The sequence below is a fragment of the Esox lucius genome, chromosome 3 (assembly GCF_011004845.1).
Source record: "Esox lucius isolate fEsoLuc1 chromosome 3, fEsoLuc1.pri, whole genome shotgun sequence".
In the NCBI taxonomy this organism is placed as follows: Eukaryota; Metazoa; Chordata; class Actinopteri; order Esociformes; family Esocidae; genus Esox; species Esox lucius.
In genome coordinates this window covers 7,376,827-7,394,186 of record NC_047571.1, presented here as the reverse complement: position 1 = coordinate 7,394,186, position 17,360 = coordinate 7,376,827, and the positions used below count along the sequence as shown (strand labels likewise).

The 17,360-nt window shown below is 42.8% G+C and overlaps 2 protein-coding genes across 3 annotated transcripts; one reads left to right on the top strand and one right to left on the bottom strand.

Moving 5' to 3' along the window:
- Positions 1-17: 17 nt before the first annotated feature.
- On the top strand, positions 18-4,699 carry LOC105018008 (gap junction delta-4 protein-like). Of its 2 annotated transcripts, none has more exons than XM_020042610.2 (2): positions 18-466; positions 900-4,699. In XM_020042610.2, the coding sequence occupies exons 1-2, from the start codon at positions 452-454 to the stop codon at positions 2,100-2,102; spliced, it is 1,218 nt and encodes a 405-aa protein (XP_019898169.2). In that variant the 5' UTR covers positions 18-451; the 3' UTR covers positions 2,103-4,699. The 2 variants fall into 2 exon arrangements, with proteins under 2 accessions (XP_019898169.2, XP_010881398.2); XM_010883096.3 differs by having other exon boundaries at positions 895-4,699.
- A 4,827-nt stretch (positions 4,700-9,526) lies between these two features.
- LOC105017806 (frizzled-8) lies at positions 9,527-12,112 on the bottom strand. The gene has a single exon (XM_010882713.2). It carries the CDS (start codon positions 11,780-11,782, stop codon positions 10,025-10,027), a length of 1,758 nt encoding a protein of 585 aa, XP_010881015.1. The 5' UTR covers positions 11,783-12,112; the 3' UTR covers positions 9,527-10,024.
- Between the last annotated feature and the right edge of the window lie 5,248 nt (positions 12,113-17,360).

Genomic DNA, 17,360 nt, shown 5'->3' with positions numbered 1-17,360 from the left:
AGATGGCGAGAGCTATAGGGAATATCTCAATTCTGTTCTCCCCGTGTCCTCTCCTTGATCCTTGTCTCCTTCTTAAAACCCACTAGATGAGAAAGTCAAAGATCCCGCCCATCAGACCTTCTCGTCCAATTGGTTTTGAGGAGACAAAGGGAGAGGTTGCGAGGAGTACATTATTGAGATCTTCCTGTAGTCTAGTGGACACACGTTCACACCCGCTCGGGGGAACAGGGAAATGCGCCAGAGCCATTTTTTACATGGCACTCGGTTTTGAATCTGACCGAATTGAATCAAAGTGATTTGATTGAACTGGATCGGATTAATTGGACTAATATGGACCCTTACTGAGTGATTGGGATTGGATCAAGATCTGTTTATCTATGGGATGAGGTGCTTGGGTTCAGTATGGAAAAGATGGGCCTAATGGAAATAATATTTGTGACTTTCAACCACAATGTCACCTTCCTGGGTAAGTTTTATTTTCCGCCATGTAGATGTAATGGATCTGTACATGCCGTATGCATAGAATACTTGATGTTACTCATGATTTTACATGACATCTTCTTGACTGCATTCACACTGGAAGACCAATTCTTTTATTATTTTTTCTTACGTACTTACTTAAAAATGCACAACGTGCAACTTACTTAAAATGCACAATGTGATTGGTCAAAAAGACTGATTCGCCAAAAAGCCAGTCAAAATCCAAATGGTCGAAACTGTGACAATGCAGCCATTTTGACCCATTTTGATACATTTAAGTTCTGCCCGGCATTTTCACTTTTTCGGGCGACCAGTCATGGTGTTCTTTCTGTCGTTTAAATATGTATTCTTTTGTTGGTTTGCTAGTTCTCTGTGCATGTTTTAGGATGTTTCATGAATATTCCGTTGTCTCAGGGAAGACCTGGCTGATCTTGACTCTGGTCCTGAGGCTGTTCGTCCTGCTGTTCTCTGGCTATCCGCTCTTCCGGGACGAACAGGAGCGCTTTGTGTGCAACACCATCCAGCCGGGCTGCACCAACGTCTGCTTCGACCGCTTCGCGCCCCTCTCCCTCTTCCGCTTCTGGCTCTTCCAACTCATCCTGCTCTATATCCCTCACATTATGTTTGTGGCTTATATTATCCATAAACTATCATCGACTCTTCGTGTCTTTGGCAGCGGAAGCCAGGCAGGCCCTGTGTTCACGCCTCCTCAACAAGCTCCACCGAAAAGGGTGCCTGACTTTTTATCCGCTTACCTATTGGACCTGGTGCTGCGTATTTTCCTGGAGGCAGCATTCGGTGCAGGCCAGTACTACCTCTATGGCTTTTCTGTCCCCAGGAGCTTCCAGTGCTATGAGTCCCCCTGTACCTCTATGGTGGAGTGCTATGTGGCGAGACCCACAGAGAAGACCATCATGCTCAACTTCATGCTGGCCGCTGCCTCCCTGTCGCTCCTGGTGAATCTGTCCGACTTGGTGTGCTCCGTGCGGCGCGTGGCGAGGCGGGGGAGGAGGAGAAGGGAGCCTGGAGGGGAGCTGAAGAACGAGGGCGCCCTGTTTGCGACCGGAAGGGTTGGGGAGGACACAGAGGTCCTATACAACCAGAACCACACCCCCCCCAAAACAGTCCTCAAGCGAGGGCCGGGTCACTCCGACAAGCCCGCCTCCAGCTGTTACCCGAACGGCGACTTCTCGCACGGACGAGTCCGGATAAACAACGACACCCGCGTCAGGTCGGGTGGCCCGAACCTGCTGGGGAGCAGGCCGCCGTGGAGGGAAGCGAAGGTTGATCCGACACCGCCGCTTCAGCCTCTGCCAATGGGTGCCCCGTCGAGCGGTCACTTTGTCCATCCCAAAAACATCTCCCGTACATCTCCCCTCCCTGTATCCCGGCGGGTAGAGAGAGACCCGGCGGTTCTGTCTCGGCTGTCTACCCCCTCGCCATTGTACAGTAGTCAGAGGCACCGACGCCACACGGTGGTTGATACAACACTCGTTGAGCAACGTTCTGACAGCGCGGAGTCCCGGGATAGGCTCCAGGAAGACATGAACATGCAGGAAGTGGGGATAAGAGGATCCTCCAGCACCTCCACTGATTCTTCCTCTTCATCAGATCCTGAATAATGTTATACAGTTATTTCATTACAGTATTCCGCAAAAAGTCTTAGGCCATCTGAAACTTTTTTTATTCTATTTTTCTGGATAGTAAATATTTGCTCATAAAAACACAATAAATATTAATATTAATACAATAAAAACTTTTAAAAAACGTCTAGTGTTGTAAAAAAGGTTATTGATATCTTGAGATTAAACAGATTTGAAGAAAGTTGGCAAGTTGAAGGAAGATGTCTGACAACAAATGGCCATCATTAACTGAACTGGAGAAACTTTATCTTTCTGCATGATAATGACCCCAAGCACTGCAAAGACAATCAAGACCTTATCGGAGCAGAGGTCTGCAGGTGAAACACACAAAGTATTAGATTGGCCACCTCAGAGCCCAGACCAGAAAATAATTGAAGCTGTGGGACCACTTGGACAGAGGAAAGGACAAAAGAAAAGAAATGGCAAATCCTGTAAAATGCTCAGAAGAACTGGACCACTTGAAAACAGGACATTTATACCAAACCAAGTTGCCTTCATTTTGCATTATAAGGTCAGAGTAAAATACTGAGTTTGAAAACACACATTCTTACTGTATTCATATTTCTTTGTGTTTACTTCAATGTTACAGTGTTCAATACAGTGTTTGTTTGAACAAATATACACTGATCAGATTATTGGCTTTGAACAATTTTCTGAGATGGCCAAAGTCTTAATATTGTAGTTCTATGCTAGGCCATAATGGATCCTGGGCCGCCTCCAGGCATAAGTGACATAAGCAGTCGCTTAGGGCCCCCAACTGCCAGGGGACCTCCAACTGCTAGGGAGACCTCGACTGATAGGAGAGAGGGGGCCCCAAATTTAATTTTGCTTAGGGCCCCCAAAAGGCTAGAGCCGGCACTGAATGCAACAATGGCAAAGCTGTCTTTTGTACTTGTGAACACATTCTGTGTGCGGCATTGTTTGTGTTAGCTAACACAGTGAGAATAAAAGATTCAAACAATCCCAGTGAGTTGACTTTGAAGAACAACGCTAGCCACAGCTGCCGTTCCAATCCACACCATTCGGTTCAACTGTTCACCAACAACAGTCAGAAAAGACTGACTTGGCCCAATCAAACCGAAGTCAAGACTAATTCAAAAACAGAGGATAGCAAAGGAACATAATCTACTCCTCTGCTTTGGCCTCCAAGAAAACCATAGACCTCCTCACTTAGAACATCTGGTATGAGACTATCTCAGTCAGGAACAAGGTTGGACTGACATCCAAGAAAACCATAGACCTCCTCACTTAGAACATCTCAGTCAGGGACAAGGTTGAACTGACACAATGATCAATGCTTACAAAAGCAAATTTAAAACGGACTTTTGATCTTCAGTGATAACACCCCCAACCCCCCACTAGTTCGTCAGAGAAGAAAAGGAGCTACTTGTATGGAAGAAGGAACACAAGCGACCCCTTCATCCCCACCTCAATGACCCTCCCACCTGACCTGTAAATGATTTGTGTGTGATGGGTGTTTTTGCTATTTTTAAGCATTCTTTGTCAAAATGATGTGCAAGGCCTTCATACTTTAGTCCAATCCCAAATGTAACCCTAGGCACTACATACGATGAGCATGGATTTAATACATGTAAACACCATCCACTTGCTAGTGGGATCTGTGGAAGTTTCATTATGTTGATAACGCCTGCCAAAATCTCTCAGATCTCCACAACAGCATTTGTAAACCATAGTGTCTAATCTACAGGTCCATCTGAGATTGGGTTGTGTAGCTGTTGTTTAGTATTGCCTACATTCTTGATTTTTCATTGTAGGCCTACACTGTTTTTTACTTAATATAAATGATTGACTAAAATGTAAGCGCAATTTGCCAGTCATGGATAGATGTATGTTATCTGTTTTAAAGTGATCGCTAATACAATTTAACATTTTACACATTGTGTTGTCAACAAGTGCCTTATTGTAAATTGGCTAAAACCACAAAGGATGGTGCATCCTCTAGATGCCATTGTCCCACACTCCCTCGAGTGGTAGATATATGAAAGTGCAGAGACAAGCAAGGACATAAGCCAGAGATGAGAAATGTAAAGTATATTGCCTGTGTATGTTTTTCTCCTTGACATATCAATTATACTTTAATAATTTAACTTATTTCCAATCATTCTGTTATTCTCAGAAGGTGTTTTGTAAGCATGATGTTCGGTTTTAGATTTGAAATACTACAACAGTGAACATAACCTTGTACTCAACCATTGATCCACTGTTCCAGTGTGTTCCAAATGGCACCTATATAGTACACTACTTTTTACCAGACCCCTGGTCATTATAAAACAAACCAACTCGCACTTATATCTCATGGGAGAAAGAAACTAAAGAATTGAGTCAGAGATTGCTGCATTGAGCCTAGCGAAACATCAGAAAGATTTCAGAAAGATATTGACTCTCAGTCCTTCTCACCTTTCAAACACATCTATAGGATGATATACTTGTTGTCCCTAGTGATAGAAAAAAAATCTATTCTCACTCCTTTGATGTTAGCGTCAAAGTAAATGTACCGATAATAAATATAACTTAATATACCGCACCATTCCCAGCAGCAAGCCTACATAGTAATATCAACAGGTGCATGCTGTATCAAACGTAGCAACTCTTTTTTGCAAGATTAAAACAAGCATTTGTTACAGGATAAAAGTCTGCTAGTATCTTTCTTTTTCAGTGTATTCTATCCAGTTTGCTGACTAGTGAATCAATCAAATGTAAAGCCCTCTTCTGCTGTTGTCCCAAAGTGCTTATGCAGATACTCATAAAACCTGAAAGAGCAAAGAAGCACAGTGGGTGGAAAGGTTATGCTAGCCTAGAGAGTTTGGATGGTGTCTAGTCTTCTTCTGGCTGTGGCGTATACTGGGTGGAGATCATACCAATAAATGACCTTTTAAGGCCCCTGTTAAGGCCACTCTTTCCTCAATGTATGTAAAAGTTCAGGTGACCCGCGGATCAATAACTACAGATGGGAACATGTGGGCTGTAGGTGGAGTCTTCAGGGTGGTGGGCTGTCTGTGGGCAGCAATAGCAGGAGTTTTCAGTCAGGGTCTAGATCAGAAACACAACCAGGTAGCCATGATATGTGGTCCAGTCAGGGTCTAGATCAGTAACACAACCAGGTAGCCATGATATGTGGTCCAGTCAGGGTCTAGATCTGTAACACAACCAGGTAGCCATGATATGTGGTCCAGTCAGGGTCTAGATCAGTAACACAACCAGGTAGCCATGATATGTGGTCCAGTCAGGGTCTAGATCAGTAACACAACCAGGTAGCCATGATATGTGGTCCAGTCAGGGTCTAGATCAGTAACACAACCAGGTAGCCATGATATGTGGTCCAGTCAGGGTCTAGATCAGTAACACAACCAGGTAGCCATGATATGTGGTCCAGTCAGGGTCTAGATCAGTAACACAACCAGGTAGCCATGATATGTGGTCCAGTCAGGGTCTAGATCTGTAACACAACCAGGTAGCCATGATATGTGGTCCAGTCAGGGTCTAGATCAGTAACACAACCAGGTAGCCATGATATGTGGTCCAGTCAGGGTCTAGATCAGTAACACAACCAGGTAGCCATGATATGTGGTCCAGTCAGGGTCTAGATCAGTAACACAACCAGGTAGCCATGATATGTGGTCCAGTCAGGGTCTAGATCAGTAACACAACCAGGTAGCCATGATATGTGGTCCAGTCAAGGTCTAGATCAGTAACACAACCAGGTATCCATGATATGTGGTCCAGGGGCTGAGGGTCCTACTAAGATTCACCATGATGCCAGAGAAATTACAGGGAGATTTCCATAGATCCAAAAGGATACCAGATGCGACAGGATAACTTTCACCAGACAGTAATGACTGACTGTTCACCTTTACGCTCCTGGACCAGACCTCACTCAATCATACTCAAATAAAGTCTTCAGTATAAACTAAAAGGTTGACACAGAGCATTTTTACATATAACAATGCTGAAAAATTAAAAAGATATAAAATTGAGTTTTATCGTTGGTGTATTAACGCTGAGTAGATTCAGCATATTCCCAGTGATGATGGTTGTGTAGTTGCCAATCGCAAAAAACATTAAGATAGAGCTCTGGCAAAAACTCAAATAATTACAGGCATACACAGGCTGATGTGAACCTGAAATGTGAGCTGTTGGCCCTATTTCTCCACCATCGGTAAGCTATTTCCATCTAAGGAGCCAACTAGCCAGTAAGCTACACATACATCTCAGCCTGGCGTCTCCTTGGACTCTACAAAATGTGTTTGTTCGCTCGGTTAAAGTTCCACCACGAGCAGGACGCAGTATGAAAACGTGAATTCCACAACACACATTGTATAACGTTAGCTAGGCTGCCAAGCTATTGAGTTGTTATCTAGTTAAGGTTAACTCAGTTATAAAGTTTAGTTATGGTGTTCCCCTTATAGATGCTAGATGCTGAATTTACACATTTCTCTTTTAACCTAAATTGAGGCACAGTTAAAGGGGCACTATGTTGAATCTTGCCTATAAATAATATCACAACTTGTCTACTCTTCTTCCTTTACCGAACAGGACTGGCAAAGTACTCGCAAGTCCAGGATGGTTTAGGGTGGGAAGGACGGCAGGCCTACTGCACGTGCAAAGCCAGTCAACGCATACTGACAGACAGACCAGACACAACGTTGACATGTTGACTTGGATACTTGGATAAGGTTTGTTGAGAAATATTATTTGAACACATAAATTAACTGCAGATATCTAATGGTCATTCTCCTTTTTTTATGCTAGTAGAACAATAAAAATCTTACATATTGCCCCTGTAACAGTCTTTTGGAAGAATATAAATCAAAACTAAATTGAATCTAAAGTGACAGTTAAGTCTTTTAAATTGTAACTTCAATTAAGAGCAGAACTCTGTTGTCAGCCTGTAACTGAGTAGTCTGAATATGTTTTAGGTCATGTTATGGACAGTCACTCTCCTTCCTTTTTCACTATCAGAGAAAATGCTGCATACATTAAACACTTCATGTCAAAGGTGGAGTTTTACCTGTGGACATGGGTTGTCATGAAAAGGGTAAGCATACCTCCTGGAAAGTTGTTTTTTCTTTTTGCACACACTGATATGTGAGCTAAATTCTAACCAAATTCATTGACAAAGGTCATTTGAAACCATTGATGCAATTAAATAAACTGAAATGCAATTGCCTTTGGTCAAATGAGTTAGTACACCCCTGCCTTTACTATCACATTAAATGCCTACAATTTGAATCAAGGTACTATGAGACAATCATTAGACTAACTTGGGAGGTTCCAGCCTTCCAAAAGGATTAGAAACATATACTGTACAGACCAGTATGGTAGTCACCGTCTCATACATACCCAGTTACATGACAATTAAAGTAATATCTGTTCATTAAAGTAAACTTTCACCTTTACAAAAACACTCACTGATCTCAAGTTGAATGGATGATGTCAGAAATTTGAAAATAAAGGATGTTTACTTGTAGGTACAGGAAGAGCCCACCACCCAGAAGCAATCAATAGTTTCCAGCACAAATTGAAATATTCACAATACAGTCAGTGATCAGTTTCCCTGCTCCTTTAGCAGTACCTGTCAACCACTGTTTATTTGGTGATGATGACGTGTGGCCTCTTTTTGAGGAATTTCTATTACTTCTCGTGCAATAACCAAAATAAAATAGTTGAAAGCATGGTATTGGTTCCGTATAAAACCATTTCTGTTTACAAGCGTTGCTTCTAAATGGCATTTCGCACACAACATGGTTACAGAAAAAGTTACTAATATAGTCAAATTAAATCTGATTGGAGCTATAGTTAGGAGAACCGTGGTTGGACTCCATTCGCAGTTTGATTTTCTTTTTATGTGCCGGTCCAAATCACAGAAGCTGCACTTAATTTACCTTGCCGAGACCACTGAACAGTTGTTGCTGGATTGGATTTGCAGCTTGTCTACTAAGCGATTACAGTCCAGGGATGGAGAGGACGTTTTAGCCGGAGTGTGTCCATCTCTTCGCAAATCAACATCGTGCCTTCTAACACCGCATATTTGTGAGGTTATTCCCTGGCAATACACCACTCTGTCGTGTGTTAATGCTTACATATTGTGTGTAGCCATATAGCACATTTACAATGTTTTCTCTTAACCCTGGTTATTATTTACAGGATAAAAACTTAAAACACGTGATTTAATTGTTTGTCCACATGGTGGCGGTGTTATATCACCGATGGCATCAAAGCCTACCTAACTGAAGTGTTTCCGATTAAGTTCCAGTGACTTAAGTTATCCGTATTTATAAAATGCTGATGAAGTCCGTTGCAGTGACCACACTGTCCCAACATCACGCAGTGAAATTCGTGTTTGCTTGGACATTTTTAAAAAGGCATTAAAGTCCAAAAAGCCTTTCTTAGAATACCCAAATTAACATGTTAATGTCCTTGTAAATGCATTTCAATTTCTTTTACCAAAACATCTCCCCACTGCGTAAAAGTACGACAGTTTGAACTAACAACCTTCTCTCTAAAAACGAGTGTGTTTTCAACAAGCAATAAGTCGTATCTAAATAAGATAAGCCAGGCCAGCTGTTTAAGCGCTTTCAGAGGCAGAGTAAACTGACCACACACTGGGTCGTAATTAGGTCTACCTTTTAACGAGAAAGTCAGAGGGTTTGCCCAGTCACCAGTTGGGTTGCATCGCAAATGGATAAACGGTTATCCGTAAGTACCCTACTTTAACCAAGTCCCATACGGATTGTATCTAAAGTAGAATACTACGTAGTGTGCCATTTTGGATAAATCCGTAGCCTACTGTCCACGCTCCCTCACTGTCTGACATCTTCATTATCTGCCCTAGAGCCTCTTGGCAGAAAGACAAGACAACCACCCAATTATCCACTGCAGTGAGTATCTTCAACTCTGCCCCACGCAAGCACACTTCTAATTTCATATGCAGGTCCAGCCAGCTCAGTGGTCTGTGCATGCAGATTCTGACACATTATGTCATCGAAAAACTATTTTTACCAGGTCGGTTTTAATTGAGAGTTAAAGATAAAGCGTTTGCAACATAATTGTCGGTCAGAGGGGTTCACTCGAAAGAGGATTACTCGAACATTGCCGTGCCACGGATTGTATTTGCATCCAAAAACGTGAAAGTCGGCTAACTTTCCAATAAAAGAAAAATTAAAACCCTTTTTTCCACAAACGCTACCCAGAAGTAGCCTAACAGCCAAAGACGTTCAGAAATATATATATATATATATATATATATATATATATATATATATATATAGTTATTGCAAGAAAATTAATAGCACAAAGTAGAATATTTGCTTCTTATCGCAGTTGGTCGCAGCATTGTTGCACAATAATTCCCAAGACGCACATGTTGAAATAAAAAAGTCGTTTTATTCTCAAAATAAAGATATTCTATCAAATTGAATTATACATATTTACAATCTGGTATAAATGTTATATACAAATGTACAATGTTTTTACAATTAATAATTATATAAATACATAAGCACCAACGAAACCCGTATGATTACAGACCTACATTAAACCATTTGATAAGCTACTTTCATGTTTAAGAGGTAATTGATGTGTTTGAAACAAACTGGTTCTGTCGAAGAGTGTACAGTCAATGTTTTAAGCAATATCAACTTACACTGGCCCCCAAGAGTAACTACATTTTATCTTTAGCCAAACTAAAATAGGCGCATTCAATTTGATAAGCCTTAAATGCCAGGTACATTGTTCTAACCACATAATCACATCTCATTCAGATTCTATGGTTGTAAATTGGATCATTATATATGAAGAGAAATCATTAGGTGCTCGTTAATGTGCTAATTGGAACATGCTGATGGACAATCCCAACAAAATTAGTGTTCCATTCTTCCTTTTCAAACCCGTGACAAAGGCATCTGCTTGGGACAAGAGACCGAGCTTGCAGTGCCAGACCTCCACGTCAGTCCCGTGCTAACATCACTGTACATTGATCCGGTCGTGGCCTTATTGCCCCAGCAGCAGCGGGTGCAGAAAGTCCTCCAGGATTCAAGAGTTTTTCCCGACCAGACCCACGCGCCGGACGTGATGCCAACCAAAAGGCACATGAAATATTTGAGCATGAACACAGCATAGTCCGGCTTCTGCATTTCATAATCCAACAAGCATGAACAATTGTGGGTTATTTCCCAAGTCTGTCTGTTGTGCTGCTCGTAGAAGTAGCATGCTACTATAATAGTGGCTGGGACAGTGTACAGCACTGTGAAAATCCCTATCCGGATCATTAGTCTCTCCAACTTGTCCGTTTTTGTCCCTCCTTGTTTTATAACACTTCGGATCCTGAACAGTGACACAAACCCAGCCAGGAGAAACATAGTCCCAATGAACAGATAGATAACCAAGGGCGCCAAAACGAAGCCCCGGAGGCTATCCAAGTTCTGATTACCAACATAGCATATTCCAGCCACAGGGTCCCCGTCCACAGAGCTCAACGCCAACACAGCAATTGACTTCATGCTAGGTATCAGCCAGGCAGCTAAATGAAAATACTGCGAGTAGCTCGCTATGGCCTCATTCCCCCATTTCATCCCCGCGGCCAGGAACCAGGTGAGAGACAGAATGACCCACCAAATAGAACTGGCCATACCGAAGAAGTAGATGAGAAGAAAAACAATTGTACAAAGCGCAGGACCAGTGGTCTCATAGTGGATGTGCTCAATGTCATGTTCCCGGTTGCAAGCCACTTGTTCGTGTCCAGCAATTAGTCTAACGATGTAGCCGACCGAAACAAACATGTAACAAGCCGATAGGAATATAATGGGTCTCTCCGGGTATTTGAACCGTTCCATGTCGATTAAAAAAGTCGCCACCGTTGCAAAAGTGGAGATAAAACATAGCACCGACCACAGCCCTATCCAGAATGCAGTAAATGTCCTTTCGTCCTGGGTGAAGAACGGGTTGTGGCAAGGCATTGCGCAGTTGAGTGTCTGTCCTGTTTTGACTCGGTTATAAAGAGGATGGCTGTCGCTGTTGACTGGAACCATGGGAGCGCGACACTGACACCGAGGTTCGCAAGAAGAACTAGGAGGTTTGTGTTTACTGGGGACATTCGAACGGCCATGTCCGTTCTTGCTCTTTCGCGGGTTTACTGGTTTCACAGGGCGATTTGTGGGCTTTGCGACGACGGGAGAAACAGTCGTAGTCTCGCTCCTGTTGTCGTCCATGCATAGTGTTTCGTGGTTACCTCGCAGAGGTAATAAATCGCATCTCATTCGGTCTGGCCATGGGAATCCGTACTGCCTCATGAGAGGCGCGCAGCCCGCCTTGGCTCTCTCGCATACACTCCGACAGGGCGGCAGGGGCTTCTTGTAGTCCTCCAAGCAAATAGGAGTGTACATGCTGCAAAGAAAAAACTTAAGGTCCGGAGAACACTTGATTTCCACTAGGGGCCAAAACTGGTGCACCTCCAGTCCTGCCTCGTCCTGTGTGTCGTGGTTGAACTGGTTGGGCATGTAGGTGTAGTTGTACCCAATACCTTTGCATAAGGGCACAGATATCTCCTGGCATTGATGCTCCTTCGCCGCAGCGCAGCTCGACCTGTGTAAAACCAGTGCAAAAAGCAGGCACCAACCCAGATCCAGCAAGTTACACGCCATCCTCGCTCACTGCCCAATTTGTCTTCTTCAAAGTGCCAGCGAACTTGCACTTGCAAGTAGGCTGTAGTGTCCGATTAATCTAGAGAGGCTGGCAAAGTCATCCTTTTCGCAGACAGTGTTCCTTGGGAGTAGCCTTCGGGTCTTATCTGCCTGGCAGAAATTATAGGGAATCCACACAGAACACTTCTTTCTCTCTCTTGATTTTACGGCTGTCAAAATCTACCACTCAATTTTCACGGTCTGCTGTGAAGTTACGGAATATAGTTTACGCTACGATACCGTTCGTGTTTCTCCCTTTGTGTGTGAATGGAACCTCCGTTACTCGCTCAATCTGCAGGCTGTGTTGTTGGCGGATGCATTGAATGGAATATATATCTAGAGACGCGGTCACTCCCCCTTTTGGGGCGCCTAATCACAGAGCTAAAGGGAGGGGCACTAGAATAAGTCAATCAAGTGTTTCTCAAAGGTGTTTGTTTACACGTTCCCCTGAAGAGAATATTTTTAAGATTGTCTTTATGCGTCCTTCTCCGTTCTCGCACAAACTGGTACCTAATTAACTATGACTTATCGAGTGTAGGTATAAATGTAAAGATTTAATCATAATTGTACATGTGGGCACAACTTTAATGTTTCGAGGTTGGATCATTGTCTTGTTGCATTGTAGTCGTATTCTACCTTTAGGCTCTGGCTGTTTGACAGTGTTCCAGAGTAATCACGCATCTCCCCGACTTTTACATTGAAAATACATTTACATTTCAGACAAAACGCCTATTGAGATATTCATTTCAGATAGTCATACAGTAGTTAGGTGCTGAATGCTGTAGCTACATCTTAAATATTACACATTCACTATACAGGCAATGGTAGGTATAAGCCCACTGGGACAAGTTGCAGACAGTGGAGGTTAATGTGAGCCACGAAACCCCAGGGGGTTGTCCTAAACTAAAGAGAGGGTTTTTCAAAACTGTGGTGCCAATGTTCATTTAACACTTGTATAGACCCCATGTTGAGAAGGTGATTACTGAAATGCTTTACAATGCCTTACAAACATGCCAAAGATGTGTGTCAATAGCCCTAAGTAGATGGTTAATGGGGAAATAAATTAACAAAGCATGGCTGGGTAATATGTGTGATAGCCATCATTAACTTGACTCTGCTGTGTCCTAATTGGTTGGGGGAATCTCAAGCAGACATACACTGTTGTTGTATTGTCATGACCTACTGTCTTCTGGTATTATCTATAGATTTCCTCTCTACCGTTAAGAACCAACACCCTGCTCCAGTAGGCAGAGAATGGAGGAGCCCAGAACCTTAAGAATATAAAAGAATATGAATGTAGGCTGCTTACCTGATCTTAACATATTTTATTTTAAGGTAAACTGGCAGATCTGTGCTTCCAAAGCTGGCCTATGGTGGCATGTTTTATAGATTGCTGTGAGTTGTTCGCCGTCCTCTCCGCCTCCCATCCCAAATGGCACTCTATTCCCTACATGGTGCACTACGCCGAACCGGCCCCCGTGGGCCTTCGTCAAAAGGGGCGCGCAGTAAGGTGCCATTTAGGATGCTCACAAGCTGTGAAGCGCAGGTGAAAGCTGGTGAACGGAACAGGTGTCCAGTCTCAGAGTTAACATAATGGAGGCTAGCAGATGAAGATCAGCATCAGTTACCAGCCTGGTGCGTCCAGAATGGCACCCCCTACCCTATGCAGGGCACTGAACCTGACCCAAACCCTGCACTTAAAATGGAGTTAGCTGCTATTTAGGGCACAGCCTGGGTTTATCAGAGGCTATAGGCCCCCGTATTGATTAACAGAGAGATAGTGCAGCAGTCCAGCCACCCACCAACTGCTGAACACCCCCCCCATGACAGCAGGTGTTCGGTTACACATGGGCCCCCCGCATTCCAAATGTAAAAGGGTGAAAATGGAATTACTGCATCTGTTTAAAACTCAATTTCTAGTCTACATTCTCTGGCCCCCTCTGTCTGGTATGGTTCTCCTAGGACTCTCACGGTGCACAATGCCGGTGGGGGTGGGGGGGGGGTGGTGAGGGGGGGTGGGGGGAGAAGAGAGTGGGAGAGAGGGTGAGGGAGAGAGGAAGGTCATTTTAGAAACACATGTAGAAATGTAAAGACTGATGGCTGTGGACCAACCCTCGTGTCTTTTCTTATTGCTTCCTCCACATGAAACATGTCAACCATGTAATTTACCTCGGAACAATTTGACAAGAATTGAATCAGTCAGGCTGTACACATAATAACCATACGCGAGCGATTCGGCTTTGAGAGTTGATTTGTGGGTCGATTTTTTATCGTTAGTTGTTTGTAACATATTCCGCATGTTTATGAACTACTTGAAACTACTTAGAAGAATGATCCATCCCTTGTTGTGTTGTGAATGATTAATGAATACACAACATACAATATATACTTTTTGGATTCAATCAGGCATATCCTCTGGATATTTTAACTGAGCATGTTGGCCTGTTTTTCAAACTAAATCAGGTATGAGAATGTCTTTTGAAGCCTGGAAAAGTAAATAAACATGTAATTTTAGTCCCAAGGTAAAGCAAAATCATTCATTTTGTTTGAAACCACATCTGTATTCAGAGAGGACCTGAGGGTAATTAGATCTTATTAATGACTCTAGATAAGAGATTAGGCCCACCTCTTTCTTAAAAAGATGTTTGTTTAACAGTTTGAACACAGCCTTTAAGACTCCGGTCATAATCTATATAGTCTCTTGAGGCAGGCAGATACATTCACAATCTTTGAATGGCTACGTTTAAAATGTCTGTACAACCTTTCATGAAGTTCTGCACACAAGGCCAGCATTGGAAATCAAACATGCCAAGGAAAGTGACATCGCTGCCTTTCCTCTAGCCTTTCCTCTAGCCTTTCCTCTATCCTTTCCTCTAGCCTTTCCTCTAGCCTTTCCTCTAGCCTTTCCTCTAGCCTTTCCTCTATCCTTTCCTCTAGTCTTTCCTCTAGCCTTTCCTCTATCCTTTCCTCTAGCCTTTCCTCTAGCCTTTCCTCTAGCCTTTCCTCTATCCTTTCCTCTATCCTATCCTTTCCTCTATCCTTTCCTCTAGCCTTTCCTCTAGCACTTGAGAAAACAGCTGATTTTGCATGAGCACAATTCTGGCCCAAAGTTTCAAGCTCACCTACCCAAATGTGTGATTTGTTGTGAGTGTTGTTAACCTGAAGAGGACACTCCCTGGAACAAGTTTTTTTCTCCATTTCCAAATGTGCCAGAAAATCTTGCATTGTTCTAAAACCTTGTTTTGTTACCCAAGTTTGGGATACACGACTCTATAATCTGTTAGACAATTGTTTTGAACTTTGTGTTCAGTTGAAAACGATGCATTTATTACATATTTTGGGGGAATTATGTTGAGATCTTACCATCCAATGAATAACCATTATACAAATTATGAATTTAATTAGCGTGGAGAGGAAAAGGTAATGTGAGAGTGTGAGCTATACCCAAAATCTGTCCCTAAAATAATTCTATTGAGGAAAATCAGATATTCACTTAGGGGTGTACTCACTTTTTTTGCCAGCGGTTTAGACATTAATAGCTGTGTGTTGAGATATATTGAGGGGACAGCAAATGTATACTGTTAAACAAGATGTACACTCACTATTTTACATTGCAGCAAGGTGTCATTTCTTCAGTGTTGCCACATGAAAAGATATAATCAAATATTTGCAAAAATGTGAGGGGTGTACTCACTTTTGTGAAATACTGTATATAGAGTTTGTCAGAGAGGGTTAATAAACCCATATCTGCCCACTGTATGCCTGCCTTCCATTTTTGAGGACACAGATTAGCGTTGTTCAAACGATCTTCTGAATATCGAAGACACTGGTGGGTCACCACACTTGGAGTCACAGTTCCCTAGCTACAGATTTACGATCAGTTTTCCCTCCACAGGGCCTTAAAGATGCATTTCGAGGTCTTAAAGCACACCAAATGAACTGGATTCATGACAGATCATACAAGTTTGCTGGTGAGGTTGTAACATATGAAATGGGTGTGCAGTTGGATGCGCCCCGTCACTCCGTCATCCCAGAACCCCCTCTCTTTATAGTTTACGTGGGGATGTGCCACTAATCAGTTTCAGGGGTTTGTCGGGGCCCCTCCAGCCACATGCCCCACACCTCCCGCTAAATACTAACACACACACACATGCACACAAACACACACACACACACATGCACACACATACATATACACACACGCGCGCGCACACACACAAACACGCGCGCACACACACACAAACACACATGCACACACACGCGCACACACACACAAACACACGCACACACACACAAACACGCACACACACACAAACACACACACACATACACACACCCACTGCTAACCTTTGCACACACACACTCGTCATCAGTACCCCTGTTGAGACAAAGCTTGTATCTATTGATTGAGCTCACCTTCAACTCGTTAGGTTCACAAACAGAGCACACCCCTCCAATCCATCTACTGCTGATTGGAGTGGATTAGATTTGATCTATTAAGGAGAGAGAAGAGGATGATAGAAAGAGGGGTGAAGTAGAGAGAGAGAAAAGAGAAGGGTGAAGTAGAGAGAGAAAAGATAAGGGTGAAGTAGAGAGAGAGAAAAGAGAAGGGTGAAGTAGAGAGAGAGAAAAGAGAAGGGTGAAGTAGAGAGAGAGAAAAGAGAAGGGTGAAGTAGAGAGAGAAAAGAGAAGGGTGAAGTAGAGAGAGAAAAGAGAAGGGTGAAGTAGAGAGAGAGAGAAAAGAGAAGGGTGAAGTAGAGAGAGAAAAAAGAGAAGGTTGAAGTAGAGAGAGAAAAGAGAAGGGTGAAGTAGAGAGAGAGAAAAGAGAAGGGTGAAGTAGAGAGAGAAAAGAGATGGGTGAAGTAGAGAGAGAAAAGAGAAGGGTGAAGTAGAGAGAGAAAAGAGAAGGGTGAAGTAGAGGGAGAGAAAAGAGAAGGTTGAGGTAGAGAGAGAAAAGAGAAGGGTGAGCTAGATGGAATCGGGGAAGGGATATTGGGAAGGAGAGGGAGTGGAAGTCACATGATAATAAATATAAATAACCTTTTAAATACTATATTTTGTGGATCAATAGTTACTAATGTAAAAAACTATTGGAAAGTGAATTCTCTTGAGATGTTTGGCACAGAGTTGAATCTGTAACATAACATGTTTTAGTTTTTGTAGTTAAAATAGCATACTGTGAGCCCTACTAAATTGCCCCTTGTTCTCTTAATGTAATTAAAGTTTGAAACATGGGGCTTTTCTGAATGGAACAAGCAGAAACATTCACGCCATGTTTATAATTCCACTATTCCTTCTACAGCTGTGACATCCTCTGTAAGGTAAACAGGGCTGTCCCAGCTACACACAACCTGGGATTCAACAGATCTGTGATGACAAGCTGGAAACCTACTGGTACACTTTGTAGCTATTTACAGTATCTCACAAAAGTGAGTACACCCCTCACATTTTTGTAAATATTTGATTATATCTTTTCATCTGACAACACTGAAGAAATGACAATTTGCTACAATGTAGTGAGTGTACAGCTTGTATAACA

What these genes read in the sequence shown, in the direction of transcription:
- LOC105018008 (XM_010883096.3), top strand. Translation starts at nt 403, where the DNA reads ATGGAAAAGATGGGCCTAATGGAAATAATATTTGTGACTTTCAACCAC. An exon ending in CCACAATGTCACCTTCCTGG is followed by an intron (nt 467 to 894) that starts GTAAGTTTTATT and finishes CCGTTGTCTCAG; the next exon opens with GGAAGACCTGGCTGATCTTG.
- LOC105017806 (XM_010882713.2), bottom strand. Translation starts at nt 11,782, where the DNA reads ATGGCGTGTAACTTGCTGGATCTGGGTTGGTGCCTGCTTTTTGCACTG.